Below are 24,397 nucleotides of genomic sequence, written 5' to 3' on the forward strand. Positions count from 1 at the left end.
CTTCTTCCAAGAACAACGCCTCTCTATTCGGCTGTTGTAAGACCTATTATGCACCAGGGCTCAGTTCTCACTGCAGCTTGGTGTTAACTTGACCTTATGGTTTCTGTCTGTTTACATGCTGCCTGTTAATGCTGGTGGTTGCAGCTTCTTGTTTATGGATGAACACTAAAGGGTTTACTACTTATTACTTCCTCACTGGCTTCTGGCTATCTGGTTGACTCCTTTTATGAACCACCAAATCTCTGGTTACCTGGCCATGACCGAATTTTGCGTGGAAAAAGTCTCATTTAGGAATAGATGCCCTCAGTTCTGGGTCTCTGGTTTTTTTTTTTTTTTCTTTTTTCTTTTTTTCCACTGCCTGTCTGGACATGGTTGTGGCTAAATATTTCCTCTTTGTTTTAGGTCAACGGAGTAGATTTAGCGGGGAAGTCCCAGGAGGAAGTTGTTTCCCTGTTGAGAAGCACCAAGATGGAAGGGACCGTGAGCCTTCTGATCTTTCGCCAGGAAGACGCTTTCCACCCAAGGGAACTGGTGTGTAACCCTAGTGCAGGTGGAAGACTTCTCATGCGCATGAACCAGTGATGTAGGCCACCTACTCATGGGCGAGTGTTTATGGAGCCTTGTCCTGAGGAGGGTCTATAGTTTTTATAGACTCTCAGTGTAGATGTTCTTAACTATGCCAGTCTTAGTGATAGATGCCTCAAGTGTGAGCAGATAGATGCGTGTTTAATAAGCAGCTATTGTAAGGAGGGTTTCAAGACTCCTGGGTTTATCACTGGACACTCCCAGCTCACCGATTGGACCCCAAGATGTCCATTATTTCATAACTGTCACCTTGCGGGCTATCATTGAAATACTGCTATCTCTTCCTCTCGTGTGACAAATTCTCAGCTTTCAGATTTTTGTAGTAAATACAGCTGAGCAAAGTTAATGGCGCTTCCTATTTGGTGACTAGGAACACTAGCAAAACTATTGTTATGAAAATAAAAAAAGACATAAGAGGAAAGACACCACAATCACAAGCATAAGTGTTTTGTTTTTTGTTTTTTGTTTTTTTTTTCTGTGTGTGGTGGAAACATAACCAATAACATTGTTTATAGCTCACCTTTGCCCTCTATACTGACGTCCATTAGGCAGGGATAGTGAAATGGTATTGGTTGGAGTAAGATGTAGAAAATAAATGTACTTCTGAATACTCCTTTGAAAACGAATGTTATTTTATTATTTATATGCAAATTATATATATTTATATATAAAAGTAACTCATTTAGCAGCATGATCTTTATCTTTTTGTGTGTTTAGGAGGTTGTTTTGGCTCAAAAAGTTAGCATCTGAAATATTCCAAAGCAGATTTGACCTGAGCCATCTCAGAATGTTTGACATCTCCTTCAGCTAGCTGCTAGCTTTGTGTAGCCATGACAAGTGATGAGGTTCAGGACTATAGTTCATAAATCTGTCATATAGATCTGATTTTCTTAAGTTATGCAAGGGCAATACATCATAGTTGATGCATTCTCTATAAAATCATTTATCTAAATACCTATTAAAACAAAGCTGGATTTCAGTCATGGATATCCAATCCCTTGGGTTACACACAGACCTGGAAGTCTTCCATAGTTTTATGGGGAGTTTTAAGACTGTGATGGGGTGAGAAGTGAACACTTGGGTTTTAGATTTATTTTGAATAAATTATGAAAACTTCGTCATAGTTAACAAATGTTTAATGCATTATTTCTCAATTTAAATTCAGTTTTTTCATTTCCTCCACTCTTACTCCAATTTCGTGTTTAAGATGCCACCTGATCCTAAATCTGGGATGTCTCTATTCGATTGCAAATGAGCCCTCACCAAAGCACCAGCCTCTCCTGGGCAGGCAGGAAGCTCCCTCTCTGCCTGGCACTCTCAGGCTGCCTGTTGGCTTTCCCGAGGTGCCAAGCTACAGTACAGCTCCTCAGCCATCTCCCAGGGGAGCCAGCGCCAGCCTGAGGTTATGCAGGTTCTTCTGGGCCAATTCAGATCTCCCAGGCTTCTGTTCCTCCCGTCTGCTGCTCTTGTTCCCCTCCCCCTTGGTTGTGTAATTTATTGCTTGTGAGCTTTTCATTAAGGACAGGGCCAGTAGGCTGTCAGTCTGTTATGCCTGCTGCAGCTGCTTTTTGAGACATAAAATAATAACGTTCTGAAAAGTCAAAGGGAGTGTTTAAAAATAATTCCTAGCTCTGATGAATGCAGCTCTCTCTGGTTGGGGTGTCTTTGTTTCAGTTCTGTGGATCTTAATCTAAATACTTCTAAATTGGTGTTTGTCTTTCGTTAAAAATTAAATAAACTAAATACCGGCCTTTCATGCTCTATATTATATGGGAAGAATTCCATTTGCTCCCAGCGGAACACACTCAAGTATCAAGTTGTGTTTCCCACTGCAGGATTGACGACTTTTGTTCCTAGAGCTGTCTATTAGCCCTGTACTTTAAAACTGAGGTTTGGTGATGGAGACTGGCTTACACGTTTAGAGATAGCATGCTTAGAAACACAGTTTAAACACGGCATGTTTAGAAACACAGTTTGTGAGGTTTCTTTCCTTGTACATGAGCTCCTGAGGTACTGTGAATGAGCCGGTGGAGACATGTATCTAGAAGAACTAACTGCTGAAATCTCTTAAGTCCTGACTCAGTCTGGAGGATAATCATACATCAGCCATCCTACAGTGACCCTTCATGTACAGTTATGGATATTATTATTATTGTTGTTTTTCTTTTTTGAAACAGGCTTTCTCTGGGTAGCCCTGGTTGTCCTAGAACTCACTCTGTAGATTAGGCTGATGTCAGAGATCCACCTGCCTCTGCCTCCGGATTGCTGGGATTAAAGGTGTGCACCACCACTGCCTGGCTTAATTTATGGCTTTTAAAACAACCTAATCTTCTTTAATAAGATATTGTGTCCCTTGGACCTTGATGATGAAAATCTTTTGATGAAAATCTTCACGATGTTTTTCTTTAATTCTTCTAGAACACTGAATCAAGCCAGATGCAGATTCCAAAAGAAACGGTAAGAAGCTTGTCTTAAGAGATGTTTCTAAGATAAAGAGCCACTTGCTAATCCAGTATGATAATCTTTGTTCCTTCTCTTTGCCAAATAACTTTTATTTACTTCCATATTTGGGGAGGGGACTGGAACAGAGTCTTGTCAAACAAGCGTAAAATGGGAGAAGTTTGAATTTTTTGCTGTTCCTCTGTATGATGCAGTGAGGTTGAGGGAGTATAATATATGGTCGGGAGAGAGCAGGTGACAGGATGAGATATTCGTCATAAAGGGAGGGAGCCAGTCAGGTGTTCTCGGCTCAGGTTCAAACACAGACACAGGTCAGCCGCGTCTGTTTTAGAAGACTGACCCTAATCCACTCTGGGAATTAAGGGGAGGTTACCGTCTGGCTTGCACCACATAGCACACTGTCTGTCGTAGGGGTTGTGTTGGTCTCTGTGTGGATGTGCGACCTGGTGGAAGAGAGGGGATTCCATAGTGGCAGTTGACAGTCAGTTCAAAGCCAGGAAATTTGCATAGCACGTGACGACACAGAATAAAAGCATTCCCAGTCTCAGGTCATCCCAGCACCTGACTGGCAGGGGTTGGTTGTAGTCTGTGAAGTTGAGGCCATCTTAATCTACATAGTAAGATCTAGGATAGCCAGGGCTATGTAGAGACCCTCTCTCCAAAAAATAAATAAATAGAAATAACAATACAGTATTAACAATGGGTACTGTTACTATTTGATTCCAATATTTGTAACCAAATAGGAAACCAAAATCACCTGAACAAGGAATATAATTAACAGTTGATTTTTTTAAAATAAATACAGGTACATAAACAAACAACTTCAATAAATAGAATGCTACTCTCAAATATTTCATTGTTTTAAAAGCTGGATGGCAAATAAGACCTTAGAGCAGAATCTGGAAGCAGCATCAAGACTATGACACACCCAGGAGCACAGGTTAGCAAGAGCCACGACCTTGAGTTCCTGACGGTGGTAGAGTAACTCAGCCATGACAGCCAGTGAGAACGTGCAGTGGTGGTCCATACTGAGGTTGTTGGTGGGAGGGGACAGATGAGGAGATCCTTCTATTTGAAAGGACAGTCACTGTGGCAAAGATAGTGGGACACTGTATAACTTGGACCAGCAGGGATTGCCAAAGCACAGGCAAGCAGGCCACCTAACACTGAGGAACAGTTTTGGAAACATACATTTTGCACATGTGTATGAACATATGTATGTTTGTGTCTGAAGATGGCCTTCCAAATTGGTAATGAACTGTATTTTGTGTAGCATTTAGAACAACTACCTGTTATTTACTTAGTGCTGGGCTTGACCCCATGCAATGCTGAGCAGCCTGTCACAGAGCTGAACCCACAGCCAGTCATTCCCCCGTTAAAAGGCTGACCCTCTTTTACCCTCTCTCTCAGTAAGTTCTAGTTGGTCATCAATTTAAACCTCAAAAGTCCTCAAAAATCTTGACCAAAGAAAGTGTGAAGCATTTGATTTACTTTGAATTAAAGAAAAAAATGCCTATGATATAAAAGTCTGACACATGGGCAGCCCCCCAACTTCCAGAGTGTAAAAATACCAGTGTTTAACTTCAAGAATATGAAGTATACATCTAACATCCACCCTCTTGTCTCAGTTTCCACGAGAAATCAATAAATGACTAGAGATCTTGAATCCCTTATTAGATAATCATCTTTGTAGTAGATAGTTTACCCAATTGTCAGCTAATAAAAGTGTCCTGAAGGGTTAGTTGTGCCATTGGATACATTGGGTATGCTAAATGCAGTGTAGGTTTGCAATATTTCAGCTTAGAGTGGGTTCATCTAGATGCAATTCCACAGCGAGTCAAGGGACATTTATGTTCTCATACATCTTGATGTGTACATATTTATTTTCATCTTCCTTATTATTAGTATCATCCGTAGCTATAGCCAGATCCTGAAGCATTTGCAATATAAATACCGAGTGAAGGATTTGCAGCGTGGCTGTGGGATGAATGACATTTCTCTGTGACTTTGGATCTTACTGACTTCTGTGGTTTCTTCAAAGCGTAAAGTGATTAGAATCCTTCGTCTGCCCACACGGATTTTTATCCAGTCTCTGCAGAATATAAAGGTGTTGGAAAGGCAAATAGAGCAGACTCACTAAGGAACTGAGTTGACATTCCTCTACTGCAAAAATGATTGCTTAATATTTTCGACATATTTTCCTTGAAATATTTTCATTCCTTGTTATCGGTCATCCTCTTTGCGGTGCAGTGATATACTCAGTCCCTTTGTAATGTGTACGTTTTTAACTTTAACGTCATTTTCTGCTGAACTCTGTAAGCTTTAATGTAGACTTAGAATGTTGCAATGCTGGTCTGAATAGATCAATCACTTTATGTAATTTTTTTCTTTGCTGTCAGAATTCCAGGAAGTTCTCTGCACCTACCTCCTCCATTGTTAGCATTTTGCTGCATTCGAGATAGTTTTCACCCCTTCCCTCCACACAATCTTCACACTATTCTCTCTGCAACATTTTTCTGAACTAGCAGACAATTATTTATCTGCTTTACTCCTGAATGTCTCAACGCAAGGACATTTTCTTAAGCAATAAGAAACTCTCGTGATCAAAACCAATAAACTCCATTGGTTTCGTAACTACCCATAGTTGTTATAAAATAAATGAGCAATAAGTAAGACAGGACCTCTAGGCTACAGTCCGAGTCAGGTCATGGTATGGCATGGCATTCAGTCGTCATGCATCTGTGATCTTATTTTGCATTATTTCCTCATTGTATCTTGGTTTTACCTTTTTGAAAAACTACTCTGAGAACATTTTTTTTTAAAGGACACATCATTTTGAGATTATGTCATAACTTGGGTTTTTCTGATTTTTCTTTTTATATTTTTCTGGGAAGATACTAGAGGTTAATAACCATTATTATTACCAAACAAAAAATTAAAGTATTTAAAATTATTTGCTATTCATTGGATAAGGAAAGAACCCAGTAAGTTCATATATAAGCTTGTAACTTAGTAATCAGACCTGGTGGTCCTAGCACTGGGAAGGCTGAGGTAGCAGGATCTTCGTGTTAAGTCCTGCTTTGGATGGTGTAGGGTAAAGCCAGTCTAGGAAGCTTAAATGACCACGTCAAACAAAACAAAAGAAAAATATCAAAGGGTGGAGACACTGAGGGCATAGCTCAGTGGTAGATCTAAGTTAGTGCAATGCCCTGGGTTCAGTCCCCAATTACTGCAAAAATAAATAATAAATAACAATCTAAATAATGGTTCTCAGAAAGATGGTTCAAATAACATACATCAATGTTCATCTTTCCTCTCATAAATAAAGATACGAAGCTGACACACGCCTGTAATTTTATCACTCAGTAGGTGGAGGAACGGGTACCAAGATCTTGAGGTCATTTTCGTGTATAAATAGAGTTCACAGCAATTCTTGACTATGTGATCTTATCTCAGAAGAATAATCAAAATACAGATTTTAAACTTGACTTATTAGTTTATCCAAAAAAATTAAAGACAAAGATAAATTCATTTTTAAAAAGTCTTCCTTTTAATTAAAAAGACAAAATTCTGCCCATTTCTCGACAGATTATGTACAGTGTGTTCTCTTGCTCACTCCTGTGAGCGTTTCTCTTCCACAAGAGATGTGTGCTGATGGCTGCTCTTCCTCGTGGGCCTCATGAACTTCTCGCCCCGTTCTCAGCCGCATCCTCTCCGTGACCCCAGTCCCATCCCCTGCCCACCAGCCTCCTCTGTCCTTCCCCTCCCCTGTGTTTTCCGTCATTTTGTGTGTCTGTCTATCACTCCATCTTGTGGCTTCAATTGAGGGAAGAAAATTAAGTGATTCATTAGATTTCTTGATTACAAAAACCATAGCGTTGACAATAGAAAATCCAGCCAGGCAGAAGGAAATGATAATCACCTACAGCTCCATGGCCTTACTGTCATGATAGGGATGTATTTGCTCATAATCTCCATTTCCCATATAGCTAACCAGTGTCCTGTCCCATGTGCCTGTGCTGTAGACAGTGGTCCTTCACCCAAGACTGGCATCAAGCCCCCCTCTATGATTCTTCTGGCTGATACGTAACAGAAATTAAGCAATTTACAAAAGACACTGTCAAGGCCTTGATGGACAAAGTACTGCAAGTTAGGAAAGACTTAATTTCCACAAACCTGAATTTCCCGTCATAAAAATATTTTTATATCTCTAAATGCTTTTTCTAAGACACTTTAAGTAATAATCTACTTATTAGTTTCATGTCAGTCTGTCTGGAGCAATTGTGATAAAGGCGGTCAGCGTCCCTGCAGATCTCTGCGCATGGCCACACTCAGTTTTAACATAATACACAATGAAGTTAGAGGCCGTGCAATTGTCTGCTGAATGCTGTCTGTATATGCATTCATCGTTATTCCAGAACATACCCGCCTCCCTCCCTCCCCTCTCCATCCTTTTCTCCCTCCTTCTCTCCTCCTGTTATCTTCTGTTTTGAAGACAGCCTCTTTAATAGCTCATGTTGACCCTGACCTCAGGGACCTTCTGCCTCAGCCTTCTGGGTTCTAAGGTTCTGGGTGTGCCCCAATATGCCCAGCCCTAACACGTCCAGATTAGCACATTGCCAAATTTCTTCATTGTTCTGAAGAATGCCTTTAACACTCGGTAATTCCCAATCAGATTCTTCTCCTCCTCCTCCTATTCCTCCTCTTCCTTCTCCTCCTCTTCCTCCTCTTCCTCCTCTTCCTCCTCCTCTTCCTCCTCCTCCATATTGAAGTTTGGAGACCAGGGTTTACCTATTGCTCTGTTCTTTCTTAGTGAACAACTAGCTCACCTCTCTTTTGAATTTGTTGTGGAGGTATGTGTCCTTCATTAGTATTCTACCAGGGACATGCAGACTATAGACAGGTAGGACTTGTATGTGAGAACTTTGTCCCTGGAGTGTGGCATGAGCAGTCGCCGAGTGCTTCTCCAATCTCATGGTGCTCTGTGTTTATACTTTCCCTTTGTTTTCTTCACAAGATTTTACTCATTTTTCTCTACCAAGACCCCGAGATTTGCCGTCTCCCTTTCTTCAGGAAAGGAAGATAGCTTAGGGCTCAGTGTGGATTCACGGTCCCTCATAGCAGTTGCAGAACTGCTGGGACTGTCGTTGACAGAAGAAAAATCACTAAGACGTGAGGAAGGCACTTGACTGTTTTTCTCCCTCACTGGTCATGGGAAGATACCCTTTTGTTTCTCTGAGAGTACCGGGAAACTAGATAGCTTTCATGGGACCCATTAGGTAGGGTTGTTTCTAATATGCTGGCAAAATGCCCTTTGTTCTCTGGGCGTTAAAAGGCACAATTGACAGTGAAGAAGTTGGCAGGGAAAAACTTGAGTCAAGCTTGATGGGTAATTTGTTCATGCTCTACAGACCGACAGATAGACAGACAGACACACAGCAGAGATACCCAATGTAGTTTGATGGGAAAGTCGTTCCTGTCCTACAGACAGACAGGCAGACAGACAGACAGACAGACAGACACACACACACACATCAGTGATACCCATTGTTCAATGTGCTTGAGGGATTGAGCAACATGAATGTCGTGAACATGTTGGAGACCGTGTTAGCATTTGTTTCTGAGGCAGGAACTCGAATCCATTGGTTGAACAGGCACAACTTCAGTGACATAGCAAGAAGGTGGAAATACCTTCTAATCAGCCTGAACACAGAGATGCCTGCACAAAGCTCATCCTTGTGGAGATTTTTTTATAATGTCACTTCTCAAATGGTCTTTGAAGAGCAAACTTTTAAAACTCACTGCCAAAAACTGATTTCTAAAAGCTGGTGTTAATTTCAGTCTTGTTCAGGAGCCAAGTGGGTTAATGATGAAATGCTAATGAAGCCCACCGTGTCTCCCTTCAATGTTCTTAATGATAATAAAGTCTCAGGATTCCATAGGACCTTAAGAGACAGCCTCACCCCCACGCTGCCACCCCTAGCAGCTTTCATAGTCAGTGGGGAAGCGAGCCCACCTTGATTAGCCCTTTTCTTCATGAATTCGCTCAGCTTCTTGTCTTGATTTTTCAAGTAGGAAAGAAATGAGAGTTTTCAGCCTTTGTAAAAACATTATGGAAATGTTGAAATCAGTAAACAGGGAAATGCCAGACTGAAGGTCTACATCAGTCAGTGACAATTTAGATCCTTTGGATTTGAGGGGAGGAACGGTAAGGGTGGGTCCTTGTGCTCACCAGATACAGCTGTGATTCCTTTGTCTTCACAGAAACCTAAGAAGTTACGGCTTCCATGGCCTCTCAAATGTAGTGTTCTGGGTAATAGAAAAACAGATCGACAAAATCCATTATATCTCTTAATTGTTTTTGAATTCCTGATACAAAGGGACAATAGTGTGGCTTGGAGTTATTGATGAATTTTTTTCTATTAAATGTTGAGATCTACCCACGTGGTATGTTCCTTTAAGGATTACTGCTTTGGTTGTCTGTAGTGCTGGGATGAACCTGGGCCCTGGCATCTGCTTGCTAGCCTAATGCTCGTGAGTTGAGCTGCTTTGAGCCTCCAGACGGTACAATTTGATACTTAGATTAAGTCGTTAATAGTCATCCACAGAATAATTACTTAGCGCTTTAATTGTTTTGGTACAAATAAAGCAATGAAAAATGAAATGAACATTTGTATTTATAGAGCATCACACGATTATAAGGATATTTCTGTATAATAAATGTGTGAAATATCCAATATTTTGATGCAGTTATTTGATCTTGGTTTGTCTCCAGTTTGTTGGTTTTGTTGTATTGAGTTTTAGTTATTCTCTGGGACTATTATAAAGTGTTTACAATGAGCTGAGAAGTTCAATTTAATGGTGAATATTTACTTTATATAGGCCATGTCTTTTAAACATTTATTTTTCATTTTTTGCAGCATATTTTCCATGTTCTATGCATTGTCATCACTGACAGATGCACTTGTGTGTGTCTGCGTGTACACATACACAAACATACACACACATTAACGTCGAGTGTTAGCAAATTAGAAACATTGCTTTACAGGTAGCATTATTTTGGATTTAAAGTTCTTAATAGAGCACATTGTTTGTATTATTCTTTTTAAAATTATAGGTAAGTACTGTTCTTCTAAAACATTAATTTAAGAAATCAAAGATATGTTTTTGAAAGTCACAAATTCTCTTTTAAATTATTCTATCATTTAATTTGCATTCTTATAATTTTTCAAAGATTGGTCAGGGTGCAAAGAAAAATAAGGAAATCCATCGTGTTTCCATCCTCTATAATAGCTAAGGTTTATGAATAATCAAGAATTGCTGTCTATGTAGTACAGGTCATCATGCTGTCCGTCGCTGTAACTGATGGTTTCAAATGGCTAAGTGCTGTTGGAGGAGTGCTTCAAAGTTGAGGAAGGAGAAGGTCTACGTTGCAGGCCTCACTGGGGTTCACTCCAAAACTGATGCTTGAGAAAAATTCTGGTTTATCTTGACTTCTATTTTTTTTATTTTGTTTCTCTCCTGTTTTATAATCCGTGACAGAACAAAGACTTTACATACTAGCCCCAGACTTTAGGGGTCTACATATCCCTTCTGTATTACTCCTGTGTTTCCTAGAATTAATTGCAACACTGATATAAGTAGAACCCGAAGCTGCTCACAGTAAGTGTCAGGTGTGATCTTGAAGCACAGCTCTACCACTGTCGTGGATCCTGTCCTGGGGTAGCAATAACTTACTGGTGTGGGCCAGAGGTCCGTGGTGTGGTGTCTGAACGAGGCATTCCTAGTTTAATACTTTGTGTGATTCTTTCCCCTTTTAGAAACCGGAGGATGAGGAGGTTGTTCTCACTCCTGATGGGACCAGGGAGTTTCTGACCTTTGAAGTCCCGCTTAATGACTCGGGATCTGCAGGGCTTGGAGTCAGCGTCAAAGGGAACCGTTCCAAAGAGAACCACGCAGATCTGGGAATCTTCGTGAAGTCCATTATTAATGGCGGAGCTGCATCCAAAGTAAGCGCTACTCAGCCCGATTCAGTCCGCGCCTGCTGGCAGGGTGTCTCACCGCAGCCTTTCTGATTTCCACATGTGTTCTGTTAGTGATGGTTTCTTTCCATATAGACCTTCTGCCTGGGCCAGACACCAAGGAAAGGGACATAGTGATAAATTGTTTGGGGGATAGAGCCCATCATTCCAACTCCTCATCCTAATCTCACATGACCCACAATTCATAGTCTTCTTTGTTCAGTAAGATTTGTGCAGAGGCTAAGCATGGGTCCTTGATTGGGGAGAATGCTCTTTTTTTGTTCCCCCTGCTGCTAGGTCATTGGCTCCTTCTAACCTATGGTAACCCACTTTTCTACCGTTGCCCTGATCTTCATGTATCTTCCATGTAAATCAACTTGATGGGTGTTTCTGAAAGCACACGCGTGGTGATCACTCTGTGTTCTAAGAATTAGCATTCCACTTTCATTAACAGATTAAAATAACGACTCAGGGATGCCTTAAAGACTAAAATAGACAGAGTTTACAACAGCTGCTTGCATTGTATTTAAAGCCCCCAGATCCTTTTTTCTTTCCTTTTTTAAAATTTTTGTTTTAATGATGTAAACTTAGGGAAAAGCGATCTCTTTTGCAAACTCTTCAGCAATCCTCACTTGGCTTGCTTTCCTCCCAGGATGGAAGGCTGAGAGTGAATGACCAGCTGATAGCCGTAAATGGAGAGTCGCTGCTGGGCAAAGCCAACCAGGAAGCCATGGAGACCCTGCGGAGGTCCATGTCCACCGAGGGCAACAAGCGTGGCATGATCCAGCTCATCGTGGCCAGGCGGATCAGCAAATGCAATGAGGTGAACCGGGGTGTCGCCTAGAAAAGCCGTCCTGTGGCATTGTGTGGGCATGTTCATAGATGATTATTTTTTTCAAACATTGTCTCCTTTTACCCAGCATAGTCTGAACATTCTGTGGAAGACGACTTTAAACTTCTAATCTTCCTGCCTCCACTTCTCCTGGGCTGGGGTTACAAGTTTGCAGCACCATGTTTGCTCATGCGATGCAGGGGACCAAACCCAGGGCTTTACACATGCTTGTCAAGTGCTCTGGGCTCTGAGCTCCCGCTCCAGACTCACTTGTTTCATTGTTTATGTGGTCAGAGTTTTTCCAAACTTAAATGAATATTCCTGTACAACTCACAAGATAATGTCTCAGAGCTCCCCGTAGCTAGCTGAATGTGATGTGGGAAACAGGACCCACAGTAGCCTTGCTGGGTCTCTCCGTGGACTGAGAGACATGAGAGACCCAACAAGAAAGAGCTGTGGTGGCGTGCCTCTGTCTAATTCCATAATGGAGAGGACCTGCTTTTATCCATGTTCTTTTGGGGCAGCCAGTGAAGAACCTTCATCCCCCGGAGATGAGAGGGAGATGGCTGCTCTCTCTTCCCTCTGTGAAGCTGATTCTTTTGAAAGTACTGTTTTCTAATAGATCTCAGCTACAGAAGGGCATACAGAGCTGGACACACCACGCCCATCACCCAGGGTTTATTGCCAACGACAAAATCAAATGCCCGTGAATGGGATTAGTAGTGGCTGCAGGGCCAGGGCATCCTGTTTAGAAAGGTTTGTGCCTTGACTTTCCTAAATGAAAGGAAAAAAAATTTCTCACAGAGCAGATCATTGGTAAGTTAAAAATTAAGGATACATAGATCCATTTATAAATACTAACAAGCCATGGACTGGGTTTTCAATGTTGTAGCATCCATAGATAACGGGCTGACTTCTATAAAGGAGCATGTTGGAAATGTAAGGTTGGTTGTTTGTATTTCCCTGTGTTCCTACATTTCACCATAAACTAAATTACCATCGAGTTATAGAAACTAGAAGTTGGGCAAAGAAGCATGTACCTAGAATCCCAGGGCTCAGTTGTTGAGAAGGAGGCAGAGACTGAAGGTTCTCTGGAAGTTTAGAAGCTAGGTAGCTTAGTATGTGTAGTAGTAGGCATTGAACAGGACCTTCTATCAAGCAAGCTAGATGACAAAGACCCACAGGCTTTCAGAACTACATGCATGTGATGGCTCGCTTGCACTCATACTCACAAAAGCGTGTATACCGTACCCATGAAAACAATCAGAAAAATACATTAAAAAATAAATGGCTTGTGTTCTTCATTTAAAAGCAACATTATGGTCACTTATTAGGACCTACATTACACTCATGTTTTGTAAAGCGAATGTCTCTGGAGCACAGTACTATCAGGTAGAAGGAACTAACCTCAGTAGGAACATCATTGACTTACGCTTTGTCTTGGTCATGGTCCTGTTTCTGTGGAGAGACATCAACAATGTAAACATAATGAGAAACCTCAGAAAGGAAATGCATAGGACAGACATTGGTTGCTATGGGAAGAATCTGAACCTGACTCAGAGGTTCTGTAGCCTTGCAGGACAGTTCCTCATTCTTCATTAGTGGTGCTGGGGGTAGATCCAGGATCTCACACTTGCTGGGCATCTGCTCTCACTGACCTGCATCTCAGCCTTCCGTGCCTTGAATGATAGTTATTTTGTTGTCGAGTCATTGTGTACTATTTTTATTTTAGGTTGTGCAGGGTACTAAGTTCTCAGGATGATGTACAATGCATGTGTCTGTATATATAGCTCCTTCAGAGACATGAGTTGATTCCAATTCCCAAGGGCAGTTAGTCAGTTGACAGATGTATGCTGAGCATCTACTGGATGTCATCAAACGTGTTGGATGCTGGAATCACAGCAGTGTGTATTCACAAGTAGATTATCACCTTGACCTCCTTAAATCAAGATCTGGAGGCTAAGAGGACAACACGGTGGGAAGATGCTGCTTCACAAGTGTGAGGACCTGAGTCTTGTTCTCAGCACTGGGGAAGGAAACAGAGAGATAAAAGAATCTGTGGGTTCTGGAACTTGCTGGTCATCTATTTGTCTGAATTGCTGAGCTCCAGGGTCTGTAAGAGATTCTGACTCAAATAAATAAAGCAAAGAGCCGTAGAGGGCGTCAGCTGCTCACACACACACAAACACGCATGCACGACCACATTTACACATGCATGCACACACTGTGGAATGTCGTGGAAGATCTCTGAAATCAGGAATGACAAAGCGGGCCATTCTTTCTGTCGGACTCTGATTCCCCAAGTGGAAGGCAATCCTGCACCAGCTTGAGCATGTTTTGATAAAGGCACTGATTTATTCCATTTTGCCCTATGAAAGATGTGAGTCTAGAATCCCCGCTGAAATATCTCTGTCACGTTTGCTTCTGCATTTGAATTTATATGAATGAAGAGGATTTCAGTGCAGGAGCGACTGCCGTCGACACAGCTGACTCTGCTTCCCTGTGCTGTCATTTCCTACGTGCTTGGTTCTTACTGTTCCTCAGGACACAGTAAGCTTATAACGCACTTTTATATATATGTAGTATATATCTTGTCATAAATGCCGAGCTGTCTACATAGGGTGATGGGGAAGCTATCTGTACTGAGAGGATTTAACTAACGAATTACACAGCTGGAGGAGCTGTGTAATTGTGTCCCCAGTGGACCTCGCGTGTTCTTTTGCTGGTGTGGCATTTCTATCCCTTCGTACAAACTTTCTGAGTCCCCGGGAGGGATTGTGTAAAGTATACAGTAAATATGAACATCCTCGTAGGCCCTCTTGCTGGCGTGAATGAGCCTCAGTCTACAGTAATGTGCTTGAGCTCTCCCCTGTAGGTATGAAAATCTTGTCTGAGGTCACAGCATGGTGTCTCACCTACTCTTCTTGAAGCTCAAGGCTTGTATCCTTAATGTCTTCTTAGAGAGGATGAGAATCTGCAAAAGGGAGCTTCTCTATTAGGCCTCATGGCTCCTTCATGTATTGTGAGGGTGCTATGTGTGGTGTGTGTGCGCGCGCGTGCGCGCATATAGAACACTCACCTCTTTTACTTATTTATGTTAATACACACACACACACACACACACACACACACACATACACACACTGCAGATATGGCTAGACCGGCTGGCCTGTGAGTCCCTGGGGTCTGCCTGTCTCTCCTGGCCCCACTCCCCAGCACTCGTTTTTACAGACAAGAAAGCTTGGTCCTCTGAACTTAGGTCCTCAGGTCTGTGCAGGAAACTCTATCCACTGAGCTCTTTCCTCACCACCCCTACCTCAAGTGCTTCCCCAGCACCCACAAGGCCCTGGGAAGCCCCTTCCTATTTCTGGATCCTCTCTGTGTAGACTGCCTGACTGTTGACTGGTCTTATATTTGATGCCCTCACAGTTACCATTTCAAGCCCATGTCTCACTAGCTGGTCCTTCTGAATCATGCAAAGCCCTCCTGTGGACACCTCTGGGGTCTGTTTTGCTTGACCTTGGTGGCCCCTGAGCATACGTCTGTTGACAGAGGTTTTTGTCCTGCCCGGTCCTGCAGCCGTTCAATCCCAAAGAAACACACAGAGGTCTACATTAATCATAAACTGGTTTGCCTAGTAGCTCAGCTTTTTATTAATTCTTATAACTATTTTAGCCCATAATTCTTGTCTGTGTTAGCCACATAGCTGGGTACCTGTTATCAGTGAGGCATTCTCATCTTGCTTCCTTTGCGTCTGGGTGAGGACTGCAGACTGACCATTTTCTCTTCCCAGAATTCTCATCGCCCCCCCTCTACTTCCTTCCTGGTCACTCTGCCTATATTTCCTGCCTAGCTACTGGCCAATCAGCATTTTATTAAAAATATAAATGGCAGGATAAAAGACCCTTGTCCTACCGCACCGCCCCTTTTTCTTTCTTTCTTTCTTCCTTCCTTCCTTCCTTCCTTCCTTCCTTCCTTCCTTCCTTCCTTCCTTCCTTCCTTCCTTCCTTTCTTTCTTTCTCTCTCTCTCTCTCTCTCTGCTTCAGTGTTAATGTTGTCCCTAGATTTAATCTTCTTAGAGTTGGAAAATGGTGTAGGATAGCAAAGGCCTGAAACACTATTCCTGATTCCTGTCCTGTGTCTTAAGGGATGGATTCAGAGAGGCCAGTGAAGTGGGGAGGGGGGCGCCATGTGGCTAGCACAGTCACAGTCCCCACCGTCCCACGCTGAATCTTGCTGACAGTGTCCTTTCTGACTGGTCTGGAGAGGAGCATGGAGAACTCTTGTGGGCTTCAGAGCAAGGCAGAGACAACTGAGTTCTGGTTCTTCGACCAAACGGCCCAGTAACCTGGGGGCTTGTACTGACTCTAAGATCCTTGTGGTCACCACCTAACGACACGAAGGAAACTAAACAAAAACAAAGCCTGACACGGAGCCCTAACCCTCTCCTCCAGTCGGTTATCACGTCAGCCCTGAAATCATGGACATACAAGTACATTACATGGACTGAGCAGGTTGTTTCAATGTGTTTCAGAATAAGCACAGTTTTTAAAGCTCATGAATTTTGGGGGTTGGGAGGGAGAAAAGAGGAAGAGGAAAATTACGTAATTAGTTTTTAATTTCAAAAAAATTTTAAAAACCAAAAACCTCCCCATCAGATCAGAAACATACCTGTTTATAATTCTCTTCAGGTTTCCTGACCCCCTTGACCATTAGTGTTTTCCAAAGTAGACCTATAATCTAGGTCAACTCTCATGCCATGTTGGACCAAGCGTTAAAGACCACTGCCATATAACCTAGTGCGCCATTTTCAGGAGAATCGGACCATCCGGAAACAGCTAGTCATTTAACCAGCACCTGCTTCGTGGTAAACAATGGCGATGCCGTAGAAACGGATGTGCTCATACGGTGAAATTTCAGATCATAATATCTTCCGGTTACTGGGTGTGGGGAGGTTAGGGCTGTTTCTACACTAGCTTTTCTATATTCCAGGCAGAGGTGGTGGGTGTCAGCGATTCATTGTCTTTACGGGAAAAGCTTCATTTGGCATGCTAGTAAATTCTTAGAAAAGACAAGATTTTACAAACACACACCCCAATTTGTATTATTATCCTTATTAAAAAAAAACAAGAGTTTTTTTTCATAAGAAGAAAGTATTTCAAATATTTAATTTAACAGCATAATCATTAGATAATATTCAGCTGATTATTATTTAAAAGATGTCACTGCTGTTTATAAAAGCAACATCTGAATATCTTTTCATAATTGTTATGCAGCTTTTTTGTATTATTTCCAACTTACATACTTACAAATAAAAGTGTGATAATGGTTCATAGGGGCCGTTATTATTGACATTGCTTGTTAGTTCCTTTGCAGAGTGACCACAGAGAGAAGTAAATTCTTGGTCAATGAGTCAACAAATGGGATGTTTTACATCCTACAGCATGGGCCCTGTGCTGGAAAACCTGCTGTTCTTTGCTCGGTTGATTGACAGTCTGTTCTGCAGACCAGCGGACGGGCCATCCCAGTTCTGCCCTCGCCCAGGTGGATGAGAACGCAGATTTCTGCTGTTTGAACAGATGGGACGGAGAAGCTCAGCTGTGCTCACATTCGTTTTTCCAATTTTATTAATTTCAAAAATTGTATCTTATTTGCATTTAATTTTTATTAATTTTAGTAAGGTGCTAATGCTAAAGGCTGGCAAGGTTTGGGCTAGTGGGCAATGATCTTCACGGGTGCCTTCATCTTCCGCATGGCCAGCGGACCACCTGACACCCTCCAATATTTGTTTTCTTGCATTAAATAAAAAAGAAAACAAACTGTTTTCAAATCCCTTCTCTTAAAACTGGATAGATCAGCCTGGTGTGATGGTGCACACCTTTGATCCCAGCTCACAGGAAGCAGAGGCAGGAGGAGCTCTTGAGTTCAGGGCCAGCCTGGTCTACACAGGAAGTTCTAGGGTAGTCAGGGCAACACCGAGAAACCCTGCTTTGAAAACACAAACAATCCCCCCTCCTAAAAAAATAAATAAAAACAAGCATACAAACAAACAAAAAACAAAGAGAAACGTGGAGAAATTGCCAGTGTGGCCCCTGTACTGAGGAGGTGCCGAGACAGTCAGATCTCAGTGCCTTTGAGGCCAGCTTGAACTCTACACAGTGATTTCCCAGGTAGCTAGGACTGCATAGTGAGGACCTGTCTCAAAAAAAGGAGGAAAAAAAACCCACCAACAAAACCACAATAAAACTGGAGAAATTAAAAGGCATTCGAGGCTCTGTTAAATATTTATATAGTAGACTATTGATGGCATCGTTAGCTCTGTCTTTTCATATGTAAATTAGGCTTGGTTGAGGGGAGAATGTTTACATGTGTACTCCTTAGGAACAAGCCTCTTAAGTGATTTTCTCTACAAAACCTGCCCATTCTTTTTTAATGGAATTTTATTTCACTTAATATAATCTTAAAATGTTCCCTTGGCATACTTAATTTTTTTTAAATAAAGAATGTTTATAAAGGGTGTTTTTTTTTAACAGAAAATTGCAGAATTGTATACTTGAGCTAAATTTACTTTTGAAAGCAAATGCAAAGACCTCTATTTGTCTACTGATAATTTTATCATCATAATATTCTGTAGCAAACGGAACTTGTTTCTAGAGATTTACATGGCAAATGTCTTTAATGTATATTGTAATTTAAAATTAACAAGACTTTTGGTTTTGTTTCCATTTTTTCTGTGTAGTCTAGGGCCCAGGGCATGGTAGGCAAGCACTCCACTACAGAGCTATCCACCAGGTCTAAAAGTTCAGTTTTCAAATAGCACATGTCTTTAAAGGTACAGGGTACTAGTTTTGTTTCTAGTTTTGCTTTCCCAAGGTATCTTAGAATTGAGGTCTCTTACTTCTTTCAACAATATTCTTTTATGTTTTTATATCAGAGACCTTAAATGTCTACTTTTTAATGAAGCTGTCCGCCGTAATCTATAGTTCCAATGGAACACTAGTAAAGCAAACCCTGATTTTACAGTTTAAGCCTTATTAATCTCGTTCGCCACACTGCAAGTTTTTTATTCTCCTGCAGCTCGGTGGCCCACAGCTGTCATTGTGTTGACCCTTCAATGGGTTCCACCTCTCCGGTGCTTCTCAAACTGGGAGCAGTAAACCTACAGCGTGGACTTCATTAACTGTCTCACTGTTCAAACTCCGGATAGTTTCTAACGAGAAGCTGTGATCTGTTCTGTGGAAGGCAGCCCACCACCACAGCTTCCTGATGGAATGGTGTAGGCTCTCTGCTTGCTGAAGTCCTTGTGTCTCAGGCCATCACTGCCTGGCTCTCTGCCAGCAGCTGCACCCCAGGGAGCTAGTTCACGTGGGTCCTCATGGTTCTCGTGGTGCTGGACCCTTTACTAAGGACAGTGTTTACGTCCTTCCTGCCACGGACATCAACTTCTGGCTGTTTCTATGGCGAAGATGCCTTGTAGGACGCATCTGTGATAAGGCTGATGACGTACTCTTTCAAGCCATACCATAGAGATTGACTGTTTCCAAAAAGACAAATTTGTTTTTTCTTTTTTTAATCTTTTGAAACTTAATCTCCAGACTGGCCTCAAATTCATTCTATAGCAGAGGATGACCTTGAACTTATGAACTACCTGCCTCAAGGACTAGGGTTACAGGTGTGAGCTACTGCGCTCAGTTTCTTCAGTGCTGGCATTGAGCCCAGGGTCTCATGAGGCTAAACAAACACTGTAGGAACTGAGCCCCATTTGTTGTAATGAGGAATGCTGGGCCACTTCCTGCCGCCCGGCTCCCAGCTAGCTTACACCCAAAATAATTACACGGAAACTGTATTCATTTAAACACTCCCTCGCCTATTAGTTTTAACCTCTTATTGGCTAACTCTTACATATTCTTTTAACCCTTTTCTAATAATCTGTATCACCACTTGACTGTGGCTTACCGGCATGAGTCTAACCAGTGTCTGTCTTGGAGAGGAGAGCCATGGCGTCTGCCTAACTCTGTTTTCTTTCTCCCAGCATTCTGTTTAGTCTACTCCGCCTATCTAAACTGCTGTCCTATCAAAAAGCCAAGGCAGTTTCTTTATTTTACCAATGAAAGTAACACATAGACAGAAGACCCTCCTACACCAACCATTCCCAGCTCTTGACTTGCTTCTGTTTACTTAGTAGATTGTGTGAATTTGCTTAATGTTCATGTCATTATGTGTTTCATCAAAATACTTGGTCCTCAGCTGGGAGGGGGGGTGATGCAGTGGATGATGTATTTAAGTATTAATGCTTTAATTTGCACCCCTAGAACCTACCTCAAGGTAGGCAGGCATGATCTCTGCCCATTACAACCTTTGAGGTACAGGTAGGGGGTCCCCAGAACAAGTTCCAGGTTGAATGAAGAGGATCATGAAGATACCCAAGGTCAACCACAAGCCTCCACATGCATGAGCACTAGAACACATGAGCCTGCACACATTTGAAACCCATACATGTGATGCACACACTATGCACACACATGCAAAAATGTCTGGGTCTTAATTTCATACTACTCTGTTCATGCTTGAAGTGTTTCTCAGCTATTGCCTCAGAGTTAGCGATTGCCGTGCAGTTATGCGAGTCTTGGTTTCTGCAGAACATAGATGCAATGTGTCCCTTAAGATGCCTAAGTTGATCCATGGAGGAGGCAAACGTGCTTCTGTCCCATAGGTACACAACTAGCCAAGCCTAGCATCTCCTCTGACAAGGCCTGCCTTCCACAGAGCGACAGGTAGGAGGAGTTTTAACTCAAACAATAACTTACCTTGACCTCAGTACAGGCTTAAGGTCAAATTGAAAAAAATAAGCAATAAGGTGAACTTTAAAAAAAGTTTATTTTAATATACATATTTTTTCTCCCGTGGTTGAAGTCTGACAGGGCTTCATAGGAGGTGTTGGATAAAGTACCACGGAAAGCTGGTCATTAGGCCAAGCTGACAGAACAAATTATTTTGGTATAGGTTGAAAAGTTCTAGTTCATTTGAGGCCTGGTAGGATGCCAGCCTTAGAAAGTTGTTATAACGGCCCCATGCTGCTAACCAGCCTCCAAGATTCACGTTCCCCTGTCCCTTTCTCCGTAGCTTCGGTCTCCTGGGAGCCCTGCTGCCCCTGAGCTGCCCATTGAGACAGAACTGGATGACCGGGAGCGCAGGATCTCACACTCCCTCTACAGTGGGATTGAGGGGCTGGAGGAATCGCCCACCAGGAATGCAGCACTCAGCAGGATAATGGGTGAGTCAGGTAACGCTCTCTCCTCTTTCATCTCATCTTCCGTGTGCGCTTATCCTGGTTCATGGAGAGGGGATTAATGCAATATTCATGGAAAGGGGGCCCGCGTTTCCGAGAGAGAAGGGAACGGGTTCATTATGGTCACGCAGGAAACATGAATGTGAGGAGTGTCTGCATGCGCTGAATGGCTAAATAAGTTCCAGCCCCCAGCTTGCTGACGAGGACAGAAAGGAAAAGGATAGGAAAGAAGTGTTTCCAATAATCAGATTACCCCTGGCTTGTTGAGGGTAGCAGGAACAGCTGTGTTCTAACAAATGGCAAGGCCCAACGAGGCAGCCCAGTAGGTAAAAATCCTTGCTGTGTGACCATTAAGAATCTATTTTCAATCCCCAGAACCCAAATGAAAAAGCCAGATGTGGTGGCCCATGTTTGTAGTCCCGGGGCTGAGACATGAGACCAGAGGAGGACTGGAGTTCATTGGCCAGCTTAGCCTAATGTGCAGTCTCCCAGTCCCAAGGAGAGACTCTGTCTAAAAACAGTGGACAGCTCCTGAGAAACAGTGCCTAAGAATGACACACATGCACACACACACCAATGCATGCACACACACATGTGTACACTCATGTGCGCGCACACACATACATACACACACACCAACTTTAGAGATCTAAAAGTTGTTACTCGGTTGCACTGCTGAGCCACAGATAAAAAAAAATACATGTTTACATGAAATATTCATTATTTGTTGGCATTCAATAAAATTTTTGTCATGTTTCTGCTTTATTAGAGGATTAGTCTTGCCAGATATGTTAGCTCATACCTTTAATCTCAGCACAGGGGTGGAAGGCAGAGGCAGATCCCCAAACTTGAGGTCACTTTGTCCTACATAGAGAGTTTTAACCAACCAGGGCAACATAGTGAGACATGTCTTTAAAAACAACAAGAACAAGAATCCTGCTTTATTCTTTAAATCCTTAGCTCGTCTTTTGTGTCTTTTGTTTGATCCACCCAATACTGCCTTCTGGGCCGCAGTGGGTGCAGTCCTTATAAGTTCCCCCTGCTGCAGCTCTCTGCTGGGTCCTAACAGACCCTGGAGGGGCTGGGTTTACGGAACTGCTCATTTGGCGTTAAATTGAGACAACTTTCAAATTTAAAATATAAGAAGTTTTCTTGACACTTAATGATTTATATTGCAACTCTCTAAAGCAAAACTCTAAATTTGTTGCATTTTTGAGTATATTCAGTACTGATCTAATACAAATATGTGTTTTCGTTGGGATGCATCATAGAAACAGTGTGGTTAATTGGTTGGGGTGGGCAAGGTATGGTGTTAACAGTAGACGTGGTGGGTTAAGGAACAGCTTCTCTAGTCAAGGAGTTCTCTACAGAACACTGTAGAGAAACAGTATATGCAGATCAGCATGAGGAAGAGTCTCTCTCGTCAAAGAATTTTCTACAGAGCACTGTAGAGAAACAATATATACAGATCCGCACGATTAGTACAATTTCCTGTCATTTTCCTTCCTCCCTGTTGAGCTTCAGAGAAATCACTAAATTCCCAGTTTCTCACCTTGGTCAAAGAGATCTGGGATGTGTTCTACCAATATTTTTCTAATCATACATACCTGGCATGAGAGAACCAGGGAGGCAATCCTCGCTCATGGTTTGAGCCCTGCTTAGGTGTAAAAGGCATTGATTCCAGTTCCTTCCAGTTTGGTAGTCCGTCACTGCTGCTGGGTTAGCCATGCTGTCTCGGCTTTGCTGGATTCTTGGCTGTGGACAGGATTTCAGACCCCCTGAGAAAGAATGTGCATGTGTCCCTGGATCTGTGTGCATACAAAGTGATACGCTGTAATCTCCCCTTTATTATAGGAACATAGGATTTGCCATACTGGTCAGCCCATTGACACAGCAGCTCCTGTAACCTGCATCCTGCCTCCACTCCCTGGTTCTTCAGAGGAAGGCGGAACCTAGCACTCAAACACATACCAGCCCCCACCCCGATTTTTCACCTAGTGACTTGTTGAAATGGGTGACATGGGTTGAGGAGTACGTCATCTTGTCCATGTTCTGTCACCCGGTTTTGTTAGCTCTGGCGGGTTAGTCCTTTTCAGCGGGTAACCGGGTCAGCAGTGTTTTTCCTCTCTCTGCTGGGTATGTAATGATCCCTCACACTTGTGATGACTCCCCTTGCAGGCTAGTCCCTCCTGCTATGCTTGGTGCTGTTCTGTACAGTCCTATGGGCTTGGGGATGATACCATACTTAGTAGGCCAAGGTTTTATAGTAGAATACCTCTTTGGGGGGAGGGACAATAGGGTTGATCCAGGGCTTCTCAATGACTTTGTTTGTCCCTGTCTTTAAGAGATGTTTTCTATGCTGTACTGGAAACTAGGGGTCCCATGAGGCTTTTCCTAGAGAAATATATAAGCTCAACTCAATTCATCTTGCTGTTTACAAACACTTTTTTATTCTTATTATTATCCTTATTCTAGTATTATTGACCTTAAGGATTGCATGCTACTGGTGAAGTTAGATAACACTGAGATTAGAAATCTTGCAAAGGATGCTACTTTGCCACGGGAGGTGAAACAATACCCAATATCACTGAGCTGTGCTCCCCTCAGCCTGCTGATTTGTGCTGTCAGGTGCTAAGACATTTCTCAGCCAGGCCCTGCCTGACCACTTCATGACTGTCTGCTGGGTCTTCCATCTCACTTCTGTCTAGACCCGGGTTTCCCATGATAGAAAGGGAGGTGCTGAAATTCCTAATGATAACACAAAGAAGTGGTTAATTTTATGTGAACAGGGCAGGTTTTCACAGAGAATACTTCATACATGCAACCAAAGGAAGTTTTAAGGTCAGTGATCGTTTTTGAATGGGTATACATCCCAGGAAAGAGACTTCTAAACTGTACACCCCAAAAGCAACATCATTTGTAATTGGAAAGATGTCAGATGTCCTCAGTCACACTGTCTAGCTCACTTAGCTGATAAAAGAAATGTGTCCCAAAACACCCTGTTGAATTTTGACTTATTTTTGATTTCGGCTATTTCCTCTTCGTAAACGTAGCCTTCTTGGGGAATGCCAAGATCTCATGGTAAGTTTTAGTGACACCAGATTGACTGAAAAGCATCGAAGTGTCTCCACAGCCAATCCCCCTGGCTCCCACTGTGAACCACAGTTTGAATGTGTGGTTTTCTGGGTGGTGGCTTCCTCTTTAGCGACA

General features: G+C 42.4%; 1 protein-coding gene across 25 annotated transcripts in view; it reads left to right on the forward strand.

Moving 5' to 3' along the window:
• The window catches only part of Pard3 (par-3 family cell polarity regulator), a 512,103-nt gene that overhangs the window by 297,282 nt on the left and 190,424 nt on the right, over positions 1-24,397 (forward strand). For 13 of the 25 annotated variants that reach the window (XM_087900663.1, XM_087900662.1, XM_087900653.1 and 10 more), the window contains 5 exons: positions 403-531; positions 3,004-3,042; positions 10,866-11,054; positions 11,719-11,889; positions 21,022-21,172. In XM_087900663.1, the coding sequence (XP_087756789.1) occupies positions 403-531; positions 3,004-3,042; positions 10,866-11,054; positions 11,719-11,889; positions 21,022-21,172 (679 nt within the window). Of the gene's footprint in view, positions 1-402; positions 532-3,003; positions 3,043-10,865; positions 11,055-11,718; positions 11,890-21,021; positions 21,182-24,397 lie in introns of all 25 variants that reach the window. The other 12 variants (XM_087900660.1, XM_087900650.1, XM_087900645.1 and 9 more) reach the window with 1 other exon arrangement.

The sequence above is a fragment of the Myodes glareolus genome, chromosome 22, assembly GCF_982192425.1.
Source record: "Myodes glareolus chromosome 22, mMyoGla1.1, whole genome shotgun sequence".
Lineage (NCBI taxonomy): Eukaryota > Metazoa > Chordata > Mammalia > Rodentia > Cricetidae > Myodes > Myodes glareolus.